The sequence below is a fragment of the Carassius carassius genome, chromosome 43 (assembly GCF_963082965.1).
Source record: "Carassius carassius chromosome 43, fCarCar2.1, whole genome shotgun sequence".
Lineage (NCBI taxonomy): Eukaryota > Metazoa > Chordata > Actinopteri > Cypriniformes > Cyprinidae > Carassius > Carassius carassius.
This window is the reverse complement of record NC_081797.1, coordinates 10,842,742-10,863,053: the sequence shown is the minus strand read 5'-3', so window position 1 is coordinate 10,863,053 and position 20,312 is coordinate 10,842,742. Positions and strand designations below refer to the sequence as shown.

At 36.5% G+C, this 20,312-nt stretch overlaps 4 protein-coding genes across 5 annotated transcripts in view; 1 reads left to right on the top strand and 3 right to left on the bottom strand.

The window, feature by feature from the left end:
* The first annotated feature begins 3,346 nt into the window (after positions 1-3,346).
* On the top strand, positions 3,347-5,231 carry si:ch211-176l24.4 (uncharacterized). The gene is made up of 2 exons (XM_059536324.1): positions 3,347-3,383; positions 4,248-5,231. Exon 2 carries the CDS (start codon positions 4,251-4,253, stop codon positions 5,229-5,231), a length of 981 nt encoding a protein of 326 aa, XP_059392307.1. The 5' UTR covers positions 3,347-3,383; positions 4,248-4,250.
* A 68-nt stretch (positions 5,232-5,299) lies between these two features.
* Positions 5,300-5,642, bottom strand: LOC132125103 (phosphatidylinositol N-acetylglucosaminyltransferase subunit Y). The gene has a single exon (XM_059536326.1). It carries the CDS (start codon positions 5,640-5,642, stop codon positions 5,427-5,429), a length of 216 nt encoding a protein of 71 aa, XP_059392309.1. The 3' UTR covers positions 5,300-5,426.
* Positions 5,643-5,682: 40 nt separating this feature from the next.
* Positions 5,683-6,779, bottom strand: LOC132125101 (protein preY, mitochondrial-like). The gene is made up of 2 exons (XM_059536325.1): positions 6,484-6,779; positions 5,683-5,824 (listed from the first exon to the last, which is right to left on the bottom strand). Exons 1-2 carry the CDS (start codon positions 6,645-6,647, stop codon positions 5,683-5,685), a joined length of 306 nt encoding a protein of 101 aa, XP_059392308.1. The 5' UTR covers positions 6,648-6,779.
* A 5,329-nt stretch (positions 6,780-12,108) lies between these two features.
* Positions 12,109-20,312, bottom strand: part of LOC132124745 (polypeptide N-acetylgalactosaminyltransferase 18-like) — a 60,431-nt gene continuing 52,227 nt past the window's right edge. For both annotated transcript variants that reach the window (XM_059535902.1, XM_059535903.1), the window contains exons 10-11: positions 17,419-17,583; positions 12,109-13,042 (exon numbers count right to left, since the gene is read on the bottom strand). In XM_059535902.1, the coding sequence (XP_059391885.1) occupies positions 12,896-13,042; positions 17,419-17,583 (312 nt within the window). In that variant the 3' untranslated portion in view covers positions 12,109-12,895. The remainder of the gene's footprint in view (positions 13,043-17,418; positions 17,584-20,312) is intronic.

The window sequence follows — 20,312 nt, the reverse complement described above, 5'->3', positions numbered from 1 at the left end:
TGTGTGAAATAGTTGCATCCACTTAGACTAATAAAAAGTTTTCCAGATTTTCTCTGAAGATGTACAGAAAAGGTATTCATTTATAGACTGCAACTATGATAGCAGCTGTTGTACATGTTTTCTCTATCAGATGGTAATCCAGCCGAAGAACCTGCTGCAGTCACAAGTGTCCAGAGGGGCACCCCCGGGAGGTGAATGGCTCTGTCCTACTTTTATGGCCACTGGATGGCAGATTAGGTAACTATGAGAGAAGTTTTCTAAATGTAGCCCAGGAATAGCTATGTCATGACACAGAGAGTGTGTTTGGGTACCTAAACAGGTCTGACCCGTAGATCTTACCTCGTGGTGTGGTTAGGGTTTCTCTCCAAGCTATGGGCTTCTGACTCAAGAAAAAATGGGGTATGATGACATACGAGGCAATAAGCATCACTTCGGTCTGTAAATTATATCGGACCGGAGAGATCGTCACCCAATATCTTCGTTTTATGCAATAACCAGCAAAGTGCATGTAAGCTGTATCCAATACTGCTTATTCTAGAAATGTTCACTGCATCTTGCATTGCACCTGTCCATGAGCTAATGTTTCTTCCTTTGGCATTCTGTAAAACAAACTTTGCAGGTGGTAAGCAACTAAAGTTGTTTACATACCAAATTCACAAGATTTATGGCTGACAAGGCCTGCATGTTGAAGATGTTTGACCCCATCCCTCTCTTTTGCAGTACTGTGTATGGGCTGAAGTGGGCATGGCCTGTTTAGATGACACCCACCAAACAAATAGACCTTTGACCCTTGCAAGAGATCCCTAGCACAGTCTTAACAATCCTCAGCAGTATTTATACCCTTTGGAGGCAGGAGGGGGGACCTTTCGACCCCAGAACTGTAGTTCTCATTACCTCATGCTTTATCGATGCGGGTCCTGTCACCAGCAGTGTGTTACCACTACACATGATTATTCAGGAGAATTCAGGGGGAGATATCAAGTCACCTAAGGACACCCAATGCAGTCATGCCACAGGTATAAATGCCATTCAGCTCCTTGTGACACAATGAACTGAATTTATATTAAGTGCCATCTTGTGGCCATTTTTGGTCTTTCTCAAGGTTTATTGAGTGGTAAAATGTGGGTTGATTTGAAACCAACCTTTGATATCCAAAATGAATGGTGACATATGTTAACTTCCACCTGAAAGTATCTGACAACAGGTCAAACATTCTACATTTTTAAAAGGAGGTATCATAAAATATTGGTTCTGAAACATTTTAAGAGTTATAGTCATATTTTAGAAAATTTAATTTGTGAAACATTATTTTAATAGTGATTTTACTGTTGTTGTTTTTCCGATGTAGTTCATCAAAATACAATGCCACAAGATTTGCGTTTTATTGTAAAAAGTGTTAGATGCTTGGAAGACTGAAAGAATAGAATAGAATAGACAGGTCTGATATGTATTTTTACTATTTATTGCTATGCTACATAGTATACAGACAGAAAATAGTACAATGTGCAAAGTATTAGAATAGAATAGATTCGAATAGAGACAGGTCTGGTGTGTAATTTTGCATTAATAGTTATGATACATACAGTAGTATAGACAGAAATGATATTCAGTGTGCAGTGTATTAGAATAGTCAGAATATAATAGAGTAGAACATAATAGAATATAGACAGGTCTGGTGTGTATTTTTTTTATTTACAGCTATGATAACAAATTATGTACAATGTTTAGTGAATTAGAATAGAACAAAATAGAATATAGAGGTCTAATAAGTATTTTTGTATTTACTGCTATGATACGTAGTGTACAGAATACAAAATATGTACAATGTGTAATGTATTAGAATAGAATAGAATATAATAGAATAGAGACAGGTCTGGTGTGTAATTTTGTATAGTTATGATACATACAGTAGTAAACAGAAATCACATTCAATGTGCAGTGTATTAGAATAGTCAGAAAAGAATTGAACAGAACTTAATAGAATAGAATAGAATATAGACACGTCTGGCATGTATTTTTGTATTTCCTGCTATATGATAGGATAGACAATATTTACAATGTATTAGAACAGAAAATAGAAATAGAAAATAATAGAGACAGGACTAGTGTGTAATTTTTGTATTTACAGCTATAATAAAAAATTATGTACAATGTTTAGTGTTTTAGAATAAAATATAATAGAGACAGGTTGAGACATGTATTTTGTATTCACAGCTATGATACATAAACACAGAGAAAATGTACTAAACCAACCAAACAGAAAATAAATAACACAAAGGTGTGCTAATACACATATCATTTACAAAACAAACTATTAATAAATCATATAAAAAGCACAATGAATATTACAACATTGTAGCAAAAAAATAATAAATAAATTGTAAATGTATTTTAAAAAGGTTTTGGGAGGAACTAAATAAAAATGTATGTCTTTTCTTTTGAGAATAAACCTTGAACTTGGTGACCTTTTTCATCTGATGCTGGTTGATTTAACCTTACGTAGCTTCAAAGAAACGGTTTAGTGAGCGGAAAGACATCATAACACGTTTCATGCAGGTTCACATGCGATATTCCCACTGGTCCGTAAAAAGAATGGCAGTAAAAATCATTTTAGTTGCTGTTTGCTGACGCGATAGACCACGGAAGCCATTTCTAGAAGAAAAGCTACAAAAAGCGCCCTTTATGTGAGAAAGGGATTTCTCCAGCAGTGAAAATAGTTGCCTGACAAGTCGAGTGACGCACAGAGCACTGAAGCTTATTCTTGATGAATGGACTGAAGATATAAATGTTACGTAGCTCTTCGTTGTCACAGTAACGGCGTGATTTATGAAATGAAAATTTTCAGTACACACAACTGCGAGCAGTTTTTCTTAGAAGAAATTGTCTTTACAAGTCGTTTGTTTTTAGAATTTATTTTACATTATAATTTCATTAGATACATGCTGTTCATAAATGCTCGAAAATGTCGACACGTACAGAGCATGCGCAGTCGGCAACACACTGAAGCGGTAATTGGCGGAAAAATTGGAGTGTGTAATTTGTCAATGAGCAAAATAGGTAAGTACATGACAGTTTTCCTTTTGGTTTAGAGTCAAAACTCAAGAGTACATGACATACTTTTAAATGAAAAGCAGTTTGTCAGATATTTAGTCGCAAAGGATTAGCAGTTAAACAAGCTGCTTTCTGTAGCAGAAATCGCTGAGTATCTGTGGAGAACGACGTCTCGATGGATGAACTAAGTTTTAAACTGTAGATTTCAACTTTAGATACAGCGTTTCTCAACAAATCTATCCACAAGTCTGCTCTCCTCATTACTGTTACTGTTTTGCAGGACTTTTAAGGAAGAAACAGGACAAATAGGAAATTTCACTCTGGCGAGGCATGTGAGTATTCACGAAAAAAAATATACTACACTAATCAACAATGAAATTAATGAAAACCTTTCCAAAAAAAAAAAAAAAAAAAAAGTTGTCCTTAAATCAAAATGCTTTCTTGTCTTAGGACAACTTTGATGAAATTTTTTTGATCCACTTGAATAAATGTTAACTACTGTGTAACTGTAACTTATGACAGAGCCTTCAGATATTTCCCCATTAGTTTACATTAATGGTTTGTTACACTGCACCAGGCATATTAAACATGCATTTATATAGAGATAAATATACATTATGTAAATACATACATACTGCATTGATTTGATCAAAATACAGTAAAAATGTAATATTGTGAAATATCACTGCAATTTAATTTGAATAGTTTTCTATTAAAATATGTTTTCAAATATAATTTATTTGTTTGATGGCAAAACTTAATTTTCCCCATTGTTACTCCAGGCTTCAGTGTCACATGATCCTTCAGAAATCATTCTAATATGTTGATTTGGTGCTCCAGAAGCATTTAATATTATAACCAATATCATAAACAGTTGTGCTGCTCCTTACTTTTGTGGAAACCATGATACACGACCATTCAAAAGTATGGGGTATGTAAGATTTAAAAAAAAACTTGCTTGGCAAGAATTTATTTGATTATTCAGAAGTGTAAGTGAAGACATGTATAAGGTATAAATATGATTTATTATTTAAAAAAATGCAGTTTTTTGGTATAACATTTTATTAATCAAAGAGTCCTTAAAAATCACCATTTCCAGTAAAATATTAAGCTGCACAACTGTTTTCAACATCAATAATAATAGGAATTGATAATATAACCAGTGTTCTTTGTTTTTACTCTTTGATTTTGTAAAGGAAATGGCTTCTCTCCCAACAATGAAGAACATTCCCAATGTTGAAAATGCCTTTAAAGCATCCAAGAAACACAAAAACAAGAAAAGGAAAAAGGAAAAAAAGGATAAGGGCAAAAAGCATGTGCCTGACTTCTTGTTCCACGACGGCTGCCATGAGGCAGTGTTTACACAAATGCAAGAGACTAAGAAAAGAAAAAAGCCAAAGACAAAAATCAAACCGAAGGAAGACTTTCAGCAACCTACATTAAATAAACAGTTCAAGCAACCTGAAGATACGCACCAAACTCAGCCCATCATCTGCATCTCCCCTGATCAGAAGACACCACATTCACCTGTGAAGGAGTGTAATAGAAGTGTTAAACGTAAAAAGAGAGTCGTTTTCAACTTGCCACCGGAGCAGAGCCAAGCTCCAAAGACAAATGATGAAGAATATGGAAAGAAGCAGCTGGTCAGTGAAAGCAGCTTGGAATCCAACACAGCTGAAGAAATGACCAGCCAAGACCTGTTTATTATACAGAAATCATTCTTGGATCCATATGTGGAGATCTCCAGCACCTCAAGCTCCATTACTGATGGGAAGCTGCCAGAGAACCTCTCATGTAGTTTAACTGCTGAAGCAACAACTCAAACCGAAAACTTCTTCACGTTCCCAGCACTCTCCACTTCGCTCAGGTTTCAGCAGAACACGTCCAAAAGCCTGGAGGAACCAGTAGACCTGAGCCTGCCAAACAGAATAAGACAAATGCACGGTCCAAAACAACCCACTGTAGATTCTGAGAAACCACCCATGCTGAAGATATCAGGCACATCCAGTGAAGACGGTGATACGGTGCCCAAGGCCAAAGGTGATCTGCTCCAGCTGAAGGTCATCCAGACCCGCTTGAACGAGTCTTTCTTTTTTAAGGTGAAGGGTGAAGACTCTCCGAAGCCCATGTGCCCTTTGATGAAGCTCACGGAAAGAGTTGAGAAAAGAACGAAGAAGTAAAATCAGACCAAGCTAAGATGTTATACATTCACGAGGGGAAAAAAAGCAGAGAGTTCTGTACACATAGCTTTGTGCTTCTTCATTTTACATCATTTGCTTCAATGTTTATTCAGTATATGAATGTTCAGTTTGTTTACAAGCAAGCATTGTTCACAAAAGTTCCTACAGTTTAAACAGTCTCACCGTTTTACAGTTTTAATTGTGTCTAAACAGCTTGATTCCCATCCACTTCCAAAGGTGAAAGAAAACATAGACAGGAATTGTTACTGGCAGCAGCAGGCTGTAGAAACACACGCTGCTTGCGCTCGTACAGCCTTGAGGGAAATTTTCATCCACTGCTGCAGAGTAAAAAAGTCCAGACAAAGATATCAGTGGTACAAGAACAGTCACTGTAGACAGGGAGAAAAACATTGTGGCAAAAAATGAACAGTGAAGTATTAGCTTTATAAATTCAAGATTGAGTGGGTTTTTCAGTCGCTCCGCTCTTATGGATCATTCTTGCATCTTGTGGGATCATCTTAGGAATACCATCAATGATGGGATATGCGATACCAAGCTCTTCGTTTATTAATTCGTTGTAACTTTCGTCGTACCTTGAAAAGATCAGAAGCAGATACATGTATTAATATTATTGATAATGATAACTGCTCATCCCTTACAAAGATGAATCATGTTAAACATATTTAATAATAGTTACTATAAACCACACTCAATGAATATGGGATCTCCCAAAGCAGGTTGTCTTTCAGATTTCTTTGTAATTCTGTAGCATTTTTGTTTATCTGTTTTTGAAAATAGCTTTTATAATGATAGTTTAATTGGTTTATACAGATACAAATAGGCTATAAGCAAATTATATATAATGACTATTGATAATCATAATCTGAAAAGCCCTTAAAAAAAAATCAATGAAAAGTTTATGAAAAATAGATACGAAAAAAAAAAAAATATATATATATATATATATATATATATATATTAAATTCCTATAAAACCATATCTTCATATAAAGCAGGACATTTCCTACAATGTTATTCTGTAACATTCTGCCTCTCTTTTTTTATGCAAAATTATAATAAGATTTATGTTAATAGTAAACGCTTTTATTCATTTACAAAATAAGTTAGCTACACCAAGGTAAAAGTTCGTAATGGAAATGTATCGACTGGTGTTTTATGACATCACCACTGCTATATAACTACTTTACGTCCCACCATAAGGCAATAATATAATGCATGATGAACAGTCATACCTCAGGGTTTTTTTGGACAGTGGACACACAAGAAACTCCAGCAGAGACTCATCAAACGGCTGACTCTGGCCGTCCTTCACTGCAGCGCTGCGGATCTTCACGACGCTCACAGATCTCTGCACGCTAAACACTCCAGTGCCAAGTGTCCTCAATGCATGAGACATATCCGAAGACAGCAGAAGGGGTGAAAAACAAACAAACAACTAAACTAAACTTGTCTGACAGAACCAACAGTAAACCGGAAGCGCCGAACTAGGCGCACTTGTAAACGTGTCCCCTGATCTTTTACATTCGTGAGAAGGTTCCGGTGGCAAATTGTTCTATTTGAAAAGTAATGTCATTCATAAGAAAAAAATATTCATATATCTGGGTTTACATGGTCTGCACAGTACAAAGAACACTCTGGAAGCAGATATTTAGAAATATATAATTTATGTGTTAGGACAGACATAAATAACAATAATCACATGTAGACTATTATTGCATTGATCAAAATAATAATAACAATAAAAAATAAAAGTAATAATACAAAAATGTACGTACGTAATACGTAAATTAATAACTTAAACTACAACTAACTATTGTTACTGATAAAAAAGAAAGAATAATAGGCTATTTCAGCTGGCAGCGAGCCATTCATTCAAGAGAATTGTCATATAATGTCACTGTTTTTCTTATGCATCACACGCATTTTATTATTTTTATTATTATTCATAGATATTGTATAAATAATTACTATTATTTTTATCTGCATCGATAATAAAGACAAACTAATAATATAAGAGTTTAGTAATATATTTAAGCTAATAATCTGAAGAAGAACAAGAAAAAAAGTGTAATAGTGGAATTATGTCACTACTAAATAAAATTAAGGGTTCACTACAGACTGCATTATATACTTGTTTTATATCAACAGAAATAAATAATTATAGAAATAACGTGTTGATTCCAAGGAATCATAGTGAAAGGAATGCATTTAAGCATTTGAAATAGATTTATTGGATAGAATTATGTCATTTTATGCCTCATTAAACATAATAATATCTCGAAAGCAGTGTGTGGTGCTCTTGCCTAAAGCATTTCGTAAAATAGAAACCGAACTGGAGAAGCTGAAGAGATTATTCAAGAACAGCAGATGTCGCCATTGAACTGTGTGTTTTAAAAGAAACTACTTACCAAATATTGCAGGAAAAAACTTTACTTTGAAGTGCTTGTTGTGAAACAAGCTGAGACTTAAATTAAAGGCAGAAGCTGCCAGTATTGATTTTGAGTTGCTCTCAGAAGACTCATTCACACAAAAACAACAGACTCCAGCTAAAGTCAAGCGTCTGACCAGCCTTCTTCTGTCCAGCGGTGGCTGGAAAGGTGGAAAGGTGGCTTGTTCAAGGCAGGCAAGGTTAACTCAAATTTTATGGAGGAGACAGCATGGGCAATGTTTGTGTGTACTTCCACCAAAAACACAGAAAGGGACACATTCCCCTCAATATTCCCACACTGCCAAATTCAAAGCTATTTTGAGTCAATATGTGCAGTGTTTTAAGCTGATGGAAGAGAAAAAGCTGGAAAGAAGCTTGTGGGCACCAGAGAGCTCAGTTCACTAACCTGGCAAGCATGTCAAATGAAACAAACCCGCTCCAGGTCAAAGTCAGGACAGACGGCATTGTGGGTAGGTGCGCTCTTCATTGCACTGAACGAATCGATTGCCTCAGCCATGTGAAATCTGGCTATACCCTCTTACTCTTTTGAAAATGTATAATGTGTAATTTTCAAGTTGGTTAACCGTAATTATTGCTGAAATAAGACATTTCTTGTTAAACGTGTCCTCTAGGTTTGAAAAATGTGTTGAATGCGTAAAAAGAGACAAACCTTAGGTTAGTTATGCAAATGTCTGTCTGAGCTTATAAGAGCTCTTGGCTTCGGCTGTGATTTTTATCTTCAAATTAAACTGGGCTAACATTGCACATCTCTACTGTGGTCTTTTCAACTAAAACAATTTGTTCTCCGTCAACTGATGGCAATTAGACAATTTTGCTATTGCCTTCTGTTGCCATTTCCAGCCAGCATCCTTCAGAAATGGTTTCACAGTTGCTAGTGAATCCAGTTAATCAAGCTTGAACTCTTTTCTGCTACATTATCTACCACAGCACGAACGCTGAGCAACATATGATTGTGTGAACTGTCATTATTTCCTTTTGTTTCAGTTTCCATTAATGCAGATGGTACCAACAGCGAAGTATACAAACAAACAGAAATATGCTTCCTGAAATGTCTGAGTGGGCCAGTGTGCGCAAGTTGGGACTGGCTAATTTCTTGCCCATGAAAAAGAATTAAAAACCATACACTTTACGTCATTTAATGCAGCCGAATTCAAGGAGTCAATTCTCTTTTTTTAGTATTTGATATTTTGAAGAAATGGAACTGTCGGTTCAATAGGAAATACCTTCATTTACATTAAGGATACACATTTAAACATAAAACACAGGCCTATAATCAAACACTAAACCCAGCGTGTAATTCGTATAACCCAGTGAAAAGTATTTACGAGGTGGAAAATTCGTAGGAATTCGTACAAAGGACTTGACCCCACCTCTAAATTTCATCATCACAAAAATGGTACAAGGTTGTGCGAATTCGTACGAAACTACGAATAGCCAACCTTGTGAAATAGTCTACTTGGCCACAAGATAGCGATCATATATCCTATACAAAATTCGCCAAACAATGGTAAATGTTATGTGACCCTATCTTACAGAGTACAAAACACTGCAACAATATTGTTTTGTACAATAAAAATGCAGAACATTAGGCAGTGTGAGTAATGTTATTGGCAAAAAACAATCTCCTGTTCACTATAATAGAGAATAACATTTTCTCCATGTTCAGTATTCTAATTACTTTGCTCCATTTGCACAGCACTTTATGTAGAATAACTGTAGCAGATAGTGGAAGGTCCTTGGGAGAATAAAGTAATTTAATAAACTCACCGAGGGTTTGGCTTCTGAGCCTATGGAATTATGAGGTTCAGAAGTGTTAACCAAACACTTTTCAGGCCTGATTGCAAGCTCTCCAAATGCTCTGGGCTTCACACACTTCTCTCACTTAAAATAGAATTGAATTAAAAATGATCCAACAGATAACACAATGCTGGGTTACTATAGGACCTACCTAATGTTGGGTTATTTTAGCCCAGTGGATTGGGAAAGTAAGTTTTATTATTGCTATGTAAATAAATAAGGCCAAGGAGCTCATATAAAAAGTGCTTCCTGACAAAATATAATAATTTTGCCCCTCAGAAGGTCAGTCGGAAAAGGAGTTTTATCATCTCAGGAGGCAAACTGTATATCTAACAGGTCTGAAGTGAAATAGAAGGAAGATGAGAAATTGTCTCAGTGTGGATCTTTTTTTTTTTTTTACAAACTATTTCAAGGATGCAGGGATATTGGAGACTTCTTGACAAATGCACTTCTAAAACTCATTTAGCTTTCCCATCACTGGGGATGTACTGTAGCTTTTGCAAGTTGCTTTTCCAAAAGATTGTCAAAACATTTAGAGGTTTTGAATTGTTTAAATAGCATAAATAAAGAAATGCTTCAGTTGTTTAAAGGGTTAGTTCACCCAGATAGCAAATTTATGTAATTAATAACTTACCCTCATGTTGTTTCAAACCTGTAAGACCTCCGTTTATCTTTGGAACACAGTTTAAGATATTTTAGATTTAGTCCGAGAGCTCTCAGTCCCTCCTTTGAAGCTGTGTGTACGGTATACTGTCCATGTCCAGAAAGGTACGAAAAACATCATCAAAGTAGTCCATGTGACATCTGAGGGTCAGTGAGAATTTTTTGAAGCATCGAAAATACATTATGGTCCAAAAATAGCAAAAACGACGACTTTATTCAGCTTTGTCTTCTCTTCCGTGTCTGTTGTGAGAGAGAGTTCAAAACAAAGCAGTCTGGATATCCGGTTCGCGAACGAATAATTCAGTTCACCAAATCGAACTGAATCGTTTTAAACGGTTCGCATCTCTAATACGCATTAATCCATAAATTACTTAAGCTGTTAACTTTTTTAATGTGGCTGACACTCCCTCTGAGTTCAAACTAACCAATATCCTGGAGTAATTCATGTACTCAAACAGTACACTGACTGAACTGCTGTGAAGAGAGAACTGAAGATGAACACCGAGCCGAGCTAGATAACGAACAAAACATTGACTCATTCACAAGTCAAGAACCGTTTCTGTCAGACGCGTCCGATTCGTGAACCGAGGAGCTGATGATACTGCGCATGTGTGATTCAGCGTGAAGCAGACCGACACACAGGGCATCTGAACTGAACTGATTCATTTGGTGATTGATTCTGAACTGATTCTGTGCTAGTGTTATGAGCGCGGGTAAACCGAAGGCTTGAATCAAGGGCAATCATCGCAAATGACGGCATTATACGTCGAGCGCAAAAGAACCAGTGAACCGTTTTCTTCAACCGGTTTATTGAATCGAACTGTCCGAAAGAACTACTGGTGATCCGAAAACCGATGCAACCGGTTCTTGACTCGTGAACGAGTCAGTCTTTTGTTCGTTATCTGGCTTGGCTCGGTGTTCATCTTCAGTTCTCTCTTCACAGGAGTTCAGTCAGTGTACTGTTTGAGTGCATGCATTACTCCGGGATATTGGTTAGTTTGAACTCAGAGGGAGTGTCAGCCACATTAAAAAAAAAGTTAACAGCTTAAGTCATTTGTGGATTAATGCGTATTAGAGATGCAAACCGTTTAAAACGATTCAGTTCGATTTAGTGAACTGAATGATTAGTTCGCGAAACCGGATATCCAGACTGCTTTGTTTTGAACTCTCTCTCACAACAGACACGAAAGAGAAGACAAAGCTGAATAAAGTCGTCGTTTTTGCTATTTTTGGACCAAAATGTATTTTAGATGCTTCAAAAAATTCTAACCGACCCTCTGATGTCACATGGACTACTTTGATTATTTTTTTCTTACCTTTCTGGACATGGACAGTATACCGTACACACAGCTTCAATGGAGGGACTGAGAGCTCTCGGACTAAATCTAAAATATCTTAAACTGTGTTCCAAAGATAAACGGAGGTTTACGGGTTTGAAACAACATCAGGGTAAGTTATTAATTACATAAATTTGCTATCTGGGTGAACTAACCCTTTAAATATAACAAACAACAATCTCTAGTTCTGTCTTTGAGGTTTCAGCCTTTCCTAAGTTTTTTCAGAAATGACAGAAAGACTCATGAAACTGTTGTTCCTTGTTCAAGCAGCGTGTGTGTCTGTGTTTGAGAAATTTGGATAGCTCAGAGCTCTGTGAGGATGTCAAGTGTTGCTGACTTTGATTAAAATGATGGTTTTGTCCCACAAGAGATGGGAAGACGGAAAATACGAGATTTTCCCAAAAGCAGAAATGAATTTGATTTAACTGTGTATGTGGAGCTTTTATTTCCGTGAATGTGAGAACTCTTATGGTATGAATTGAAAAACTGTATGAATAGATACTTCTGGAACTTAAATTAAGATTTTATACCATAGCATTTGTTATTTTTAAATGTCCATCCTTTGAAGAAAGCTGTTTTAACCAGATGGTCCTATGCAAAATTCAAGAACAATGAGTTAAAAGTCTTTATTGTTTTTAAGAAAGACTATTTATATTTATAAAATATTTTTTCCACATCAAATAATCACAAACATCATTCACAAACCGAGAAAAAAAACATTTTAAATTTGTGCTACACAGTAGCAAAACTACTAAATGCTTAAATACACAAGAGCTAATCATACAGCAGAACATTTAAAGAGACAGTTCACTGAAAAAATGAAAAAGGTGAGTAAATAATGACAAAATGTTCATTTTTGGGTGAAATATCCATTAATTACTCACCCTCATGTCGTTCCAAACCCATAATACCTTCGCTACTATCGTGAATGGCAACAGACTGACCCAGAAGAAATTATGAACAATATGGTTGAACACAGACTATTTTAATAATGTCCTTACTACCTTTCTGGGCCTTGAACGAAGTAGTTCCCTTGCTGTCTACTGAGGGTCAGAAAGCTCTCGGATTTCATAAAAAAATATCTTAATTTGTGTTTAGAAGATGAACGAAGGTCTTACTTGTTTGGAACGTCATGAGGGTCAGGTCAGTAATTAATGACAGGATTTTCATTTTTGTGTGAACTATCCCTTTAAGCATCATTGTCTCTAGTCTTAACCATCTGTTCAGGTCAAAATTAAATGTTTGACACTTGCTCCATGTTGGCTTTGAGGTCCGACACAAGACATGAAGATGTTTACAGTGTTAAAAAAAAGAGAACAGCAGCCTTCCCTCGACACAAAGGGACACTGTATCTCAATCCACTACATATCCAGAGATGCGTCCCATTAGACACTAGGCTTATAGAACTTTCCCAGGCAGTATGTTGGTAATTGTCCATTTCTGACTGCTGCACTGTTGAAGGGCCAGCAGATATCCATGATCCACGTCCGCACTTTCCACCAACTCTAAACAGCGCTTCGACTTCCTATTCTGAATGGAGCCTCCCTGCAAGACACAATACACATCCAAATGAGTGAACAATGACATTAAATTGGTCCAGGATCACGAAGGATGTTGATTTGTATTACACTTTTCACAAAAAGAGGTAATATAATTCCTTTAATTAAAAAAAGATGGAGCAGACGTATCCTTCTAATGCCGGATCCGAGCGGCACTAAGTGAGAAATCAAAGTGACACTTTCTCCTCGAGAAACATATTTCTTTCAGTCAGTAAATACAGTATGAAATACACCACCAAAGCCAGAAGCCTTTCCGAACAATGTCAAAAGGGAAGTGATGTTCTTGAAGTGGTTGCTTCTGAAGAAGAGCCTGAAGGATTGAGAGTCTTACAGTGTTGAAGGAGGCTCCGGTGACATGAAAGAGGAGGCCGCGGGCGAAGTGTCACTCTCATCCAATCATCTGCCACCGTATGAAATCCAAGGTGTATGAAATGCCAAATGTCTCGCTTCACAGGCTAAATCATATTGTTGAAGATGCACAGTTGGAATATTTGTATTACTTTTATGGCATTTTTCTTTCCATGGCTGCAACATTAGCATTTGAAAACAAAATCTTTTACACTGTGCTAAGTGTGAAACTTCATTATTGGATAGAATACCTTCGTATGGTGGTTAGTGGTGGCAATTTAGGACAATATAGATGGTAGAGTAGCACATAGTGTTTAGTGCATTATTCAGAACTCAACTTTACACTTGAACAAAACTCTAACCCCATGTCTTAAACTTACACCAGGGACCAAGATCTCCCTAGAACACTCCAGAACCATGATGCCATGTTTTGCACAGGCAAACACCACACATTTTCTTCAGATTATGCAAAAATCTAGTTTTTCGGAATCTAGTTAGTTAGTTTTTCAAATAGCCATGTGTTTATTAAATGCTGAGCAAATGAGTCATACAACATGCCTCCTCTCATTACGATTTACGCTAGTGACTCATGAGGCGTATCCTATAATTATGTAATGCAAAGTTGCGCTTTAAATAAAACAGGAAGAATTTGTTGTGTACAAGCCTGTTGTGGATATATTTTCTATACCAGTGACCTTCAGTTGTCTGAGTATTATTTAAATGGTTGTGTGATTGCTTAACATGTTCAACTCACACAAATTATACTCAAGTATTAAATAACCATTAAGATGACAACTATAGATACAGTATAAAATAAGAGCAATGATATTAAATTAATGATATATTTAAAAAAATATATTTTTTACTCTTTTCAATTTTACTTTGTATAAAATTAAAATGTGTGTTATATTGAATACAGTAGGTATTCACAATATAAATGGGCATGTATCTAAATGAAGAGTTCATTTGCAAAAACAGATAACCCTCAATTTTCAAAAATCATGTTTTTTTCAATGTGTATTCCAATTAATCTCAGTCACACTGCAGTTGGGTTATTTTAAGAAAAAAAAAATAAAGGTAATTAACACAATAAAACATAATATATATATAAGGAGTTATCTGTTTTTGCAAATAAACTCTTCAAATGTTAATTTGCAATAAATGCTTCTGAATTTGGAGACAAAAGCACCTCTCAGTCAATTATACCTTGAGTTAAAAACACAATTATGCTATTTACTTGAAGTCCCCCTGAGATTTAAAATAAATATTAAAATAATTTAACAACACATTTAATTTACCCCATAAAGCGACTCTTCTTAAAAAAGGGGCAAACAGACACTGTCAGGATCCTGCCCTGACAACCTTGTTTGTACTGTCTTTGTTCAATGTGTCTTTGTTTATTTTGTGCCTGAGCACATGGTTGTGTCTCTTGTGTCTGCCACGTGCTCCTCTTGTCCCTCCTCCTTGTTTTCCCGGTTCACGCCCCCTTGTTTAGTCCTCATTAGTCAGAGTGTTGTCACCTGTTCCTCATGTCGCTGTATGCATCTTATTGTGCTCTCTTTCCTCTTGTAGTTGCCGGTTCGTTTTTGGCTGCGTGTTTGCCTAACGTGTGTTTTGCAGTTTCAAGTTTTTCTTGTCAAAATCTAGTTTTTGCGAAGGAATTTCTTGTTCCCTGTATTGTTTGTGTTGTCTAGTGTGCTGGTTGTTTTGTCCGGTCTTGTGTTGTCTTTATCTGTTGTGTTCTCCCCCTCCAGCCCTGCCTGGCCGTCTGTGGTTCCCTGACAACTGGTTCCCTCACCCTTGCAGCTGTATCGGTTCTGGCAAGTGATCTTCAAGCTGCAATTTCTCTGTTCCTTTGTGTCTCGCCTGGACATCTACCTTCTGTCTGGTCTTGCCAACTCCCAGCAGCGGTCCTAGCTGCTGCCTCCCTATGCTGGTTCCAGTGGTCACCCTCAGCTATCCAGTCATTGCCCCAGTATCCCCTCCTGTTGGACTTTCACTGTTGTATGCCCTACCCTACTGTCTGGGCCGTTCAAGCCACTCCCTCCTATTGTGCTCTGTCTATTTTTGTCAATAAACATCCCTTGTTCATTCTGCATCTGGGTTCTCTCCCTCAGTAACCCTGACAGACACAGCAAGTGTTTGGAATATCAAGTTTTAGGCATTGTTCAAATAAGTAAAAGCTAGAATATTAATACGCATGTTAATAAGCAATTAGTTAATAGAGAGAATTGGTATCTATACTAAAGTGTTACTATTATGTTTTATACATTTGGTGATGTTGATAAAGATGTCATTTCTCTTTTTATAACAATATAAAACAAGTAGTGCTGTCAAACAATTAGTTCCAAAATACATTTTGTTTGAATAATGTGTGTGTGTACTGTTTATTATGTATCTATAACTACGTGCACTTATAGTATATATTTTGAAAATACATTTATATTCATAGAATTTATATTATATATAAATATAATTAATATATAAACAACATATTTTTCTGAAATATATACGTGTGTGTGTGTGTGTATATATATACACACACACAGCATACATATATTATGTAAACAAAAACTGTTATGGATGTTATTAATCGCAATTAATCGTTTGACAGCACTAGTCTAAAATTAATCTAAATGTAATCAGAATATATAACCTAAAATGACTAATGTAGATTACATCACTGACTACAATTTTCATCATGTAATTTGTAACCAGTAAAAGATTAGAATTTATATCATTTGTTTCTCTCTCACTCTATATTTAAATTTTGTGAAATAGAATTGAGGTAGTATGACTCCATGCAATTTTTCATGATCATGTACATTATAAACAAGGTTTTATTAAGACCACATTAATTATAAAATAATTTGGCATGCATCGTTGAACAGGTGTCACCGAGAGGAACACAGCATCTGCTTCAATTATGTTTTGTTCCAAATCAGCCTCCCTAAAATAATAATGTCACTGACTGCTGGTGGTGCCAAACACACTACAGGACGAAATAACATATGTCTTGTATGCTTAACGGCGCATTTATTCACGACCTGTCAAGCGGTATCCTGGTTACAGACTGAAAAGCAGACTGTCAACAGACAATGTGAGTCGATAAAAACTTAATTAAATCCATTTCTAATGCTCTTCTATGTGTCAAGAGCCAGATCACTCTTTCACTGGCTTTGTCATCAATTACTCATCGCACCTAAAAGGCCACAATGGATTCGGCCCACCCGATTCCATTTTAAATAACCTAAAGAAAAAAGGTGTCTGTCTTTATCCCACTGAGCTCGTGTGAGACATTAAAGCACATCCCGAGGGTTTGTGTGAGAATTGATATCGTTCATACTCTTACACTTTTCCTGTAAGCGCATGTTTGTTCATCTACTTCGACATCTCTCCCAAGGGGGCAGCATTACCCTTTCCTAATAACCCCATTCTGACATTTCCAGCACACTTCAGCTAAACCTTTTAGACGACACAGCCTGCTGTGACATATATAAATTCACCTGACTTTTAATAGAGAAGCATATATTACGTGCGGATGAAATCAAGATGCCTGCTACGATCCAGAACAGTGCTTGAATTGAATTAAGAGAGCTTTACAACACACACACACACACACACACACCTCTGAATTATTAATGCTCGATATCCCGAAAGTGTCCACTGCAGTCGCACAGCCGGAGGGCTAACAGATGCTGCAAATTGACAGCAAATTTTAAGGGAAAGTTTTGAACTAGTACTTCAATGATACCAAAACGATTTTGACAATGGCTTTAAATGAGTTGTGCAGTAAAGGATGTCTGTCTGTAATGAGGATTGTGTAGAATGCAATGAAGCTCTTTATGGCCAGGGTTATTAAAGCTTATTATAACTACAACTAAAACCATAAAAAACAGACCAGTCAGCAAAAACTGACCACTGCAATACTCCACTTATTTAGATGTAGGGCACCAAAACCAGGATAAAAAAATGTTTTGAGCATACTATTGATTGTTTCCCATGAAAGTATACCTGAGTAAAGAGCCAGGAGAGCTTCATGTGCTTGTTGCTGGCGTAGCTGCATTCTAGCAGTCGCGGCCGGCCGTTCACATCCACCAGGCACTTGTTATCATCGTCGTCGATGGTCGGACTCAAGCCTCCGACGTGCAGCTGCTGAGACCTTGTGTAGTACACATTCTAAAACAACAGAAGAGACAAGCATGCTTTAATGATGCATTCATATGCATCTAATTAGACGAAATTTTGGACACAAGAAATGTTTCTTAAGCAGCAAAACAGCAGATTAGAATGATTTCTGAAGAATCGTGCGGCACTGATGACTGGAGCAATGATGCTGAAAATTCAGCTTTGCATCACATGAATAAATTTCATTTGACAATATATTCAAATAGAAAACAATTATTTTAAATAGTAATAATATTTCACAATATTACTGTTTTTACTGTATTTTGATGCAATAACTACAGCCCTAGAGAGCATAAGAATCAGTTTCAATATTTTGTACCATTAAAATGTATAAAATAAATTTTGTAAAGAAAAGCATGTTTCGTTAAGAAACTATAACATGAACACTTATATGTTGAACATTGAAATAAAAAATAAGAAAAATATGTCTATTTAAATTCTCAATTTATTTATAGCTTAAACTAAATGACTTTTATTCACATGAACTTTAGTTTGTTTGCATGAGGCAAAAGAACTAAGTCTCTGATATTCAATATTTGCTTTGAATTACTAATGCACATTTTGTTGGACCAAGTCCTAAATCAATAGCCCTAATACTTGAATCGCTCGCCTTACCGAAAAACAAGCACTTTCAGAAAGAATTCATTTCATGCAATATGCCCGCTTTTTTTCAGGGTCTGGATGGATTGATATTTCACTTCAAAAGCCTGAGCCTGGAGAAGTGCTAACAGTATTATTGATTAGATAGCTCATGCAGCGCATCACAAAAACACATACTTCTCTCAAATACATAGATAAAATTGGTTGTATACCGTCTAGAGCAATTTTAGCAATCCAACAATTGTGTTACAATCAGTTCTGTAATATCTGATACAGAGCTAGGCATTCTCCTCTTCTCCTCTCTGGTATCGTTTGGGAGCTACCATGCTTTCTACTGAGACGGTTTATGTTTGTCAAGAATATGTATTTCTAAGATTACCTCGGGACACCTGAGCCTACAGTAAAATCATATCAAATTGTTTGACTTTGGAACGGCACCAATGCATAACTGCTCAAACTTTTGTGACGCACCTTGAAATAAAAATCTCTGCAAACACAAAGGCTGAACAGCTAGCGAGTGCATCTCCACGGACACATAAAACAACTAATCATTCATTCACAATGGAAACAATACATGTCCTTCGGGATCCTTTGATGAGCACTGGAACTGTGACGGGAAGGGATGGAGGGCTAAAATGGGACAGGGGATAATATAATAGTGAAGAAAAACAAGGACTGAACTTGCTAGGGACTCATTTAACACTGCTTGAGGAAAAGCTTGCTTCTTAAGAGATTTATGGCTGTTGTATAGGAACAATTGTTCCTTTTGCCCAATGAATGGGAGATACACACTGAAAGAAAGAGTGAAAGTGATATGCTTCATTTCCAACATGCTCAAATCCCCGAGCAACTGCCACGGTGTTAATACGCTTAGCTGAGGTATTGTCTAACGGCCCATTAAAGATAAAACTAATCCAGAGACTGCTCACATCCTATCAGAATGATTCAAGTCAGTTTAAGTGTGCAAATAGACATGAGATGCACTGTAAATTGTGCAAACATTGTCTGGCTGGTAGAGAACTTAAATGTATATCTATATTTGCACACACACACACACACACACACATTTGATTTCTTTATTTGAATCCACCAATCAAATTTCTTACAGAAAGGATTCAAATGTTCTCAGAGATAACACAGCTTTGGCACTCAAGGGTACATAAAACATCGCTTACGCCACACAGCAAGGCTGCCTATCACAGCTGATATGGAGCAGAATTTTGCCAGCTGTTTAGACTTTCCTTTCGGTAGCCCTGCCAGTCTTAGTCCACTAACAGTCAATTTGTGAACATGTCCCAGGCTGCCAAATATCAATGCCACGAACTTACATGCATAGCCTAGGCCACTGATCTTTGCAAGGAGGGCTTGGTATTTAGTCATTTTTTCGAGAAAGGCTATGTCCATATACAGATCATAAACACAACCTATTTCAAGGACTAGTACCTCCTTTCGATCCTTATCCACGAGCACAACATCAGGGGTGTTAGGGATGTTACAAAACACATCATCAGAGCTGTTGAACCAGTCTGGTATTACTTATATAATATTATATAATTATTATTCTAATAAAAAGTAAAAATTGTGCATTTCATATATATATATATATATATATATATATATATATATATATATATATATATATATATATATATATATATATATATATATATATATATATATATATATATATATATATATATATATTAGGGGTGTAACGGTACGTGTATTCGTACCGGACCGTTTCGGTACAGGGTTTTTTGGTACAGGGTTTTTTGGTTACGGTCTACGTGTGTACCGACTGACCGAATGCAATATTTTGTTTGTGGAACATAGGTACATTTTCGTGTTTCCAAATGAACATATTAAGTGGCGGAAGTCTCCGCGTTCAGCGCAAATCCCGCCCTGCAGCTGATTCTAACCCCTGTTTCACACCGCAAGCGTGAGCGGTGCGCGAGCAGCGCCAGCGCGTCTGCGCAACTACATCGTCACTGCAGAAGCAGACTCTCGCAAGTATTCACACTGGAAGCGTATAAGAACAGCATCACAGCAGCGGCTGCAAAGCGTGTTCGGCAGACAGTATAACCATTTCAAACAATGGGTATAATTCTTTCAACATATGT

Excerpts from the sequence above, each read along its gene's own strand:
- si:ch211-176l24.4 (XM_059536324.1), top strand. The coding sequence starts at position 4,251 with ATGGCTTCTCTCCCAACAATGAAGAACATTCCCAATGTTGAAAATGCC.
- LOC132125101 (XM_059536325.1), bottom strand. The coding sequence starts at position 6,647 with ATGTCTCATGCATTGAGGACACTTGGCACTGGAGTGTTTAGCGTGCAG. Across the intron at positions 5,825-6,483 it reads CTGTCCAAAAAAACCCTGAG|GTACGACGAAAGTTACAACG; the intron begins GTATGACTGTTC and ends GATCTTTTCAAG.
- LOC132125103 (XM_059536326.1), bottom strand. The coding sequence starts at position 5,642 with ATGTTTTTCTCCCTGTCTACAGTGACTGTTCTTGTACCACTGATATCT.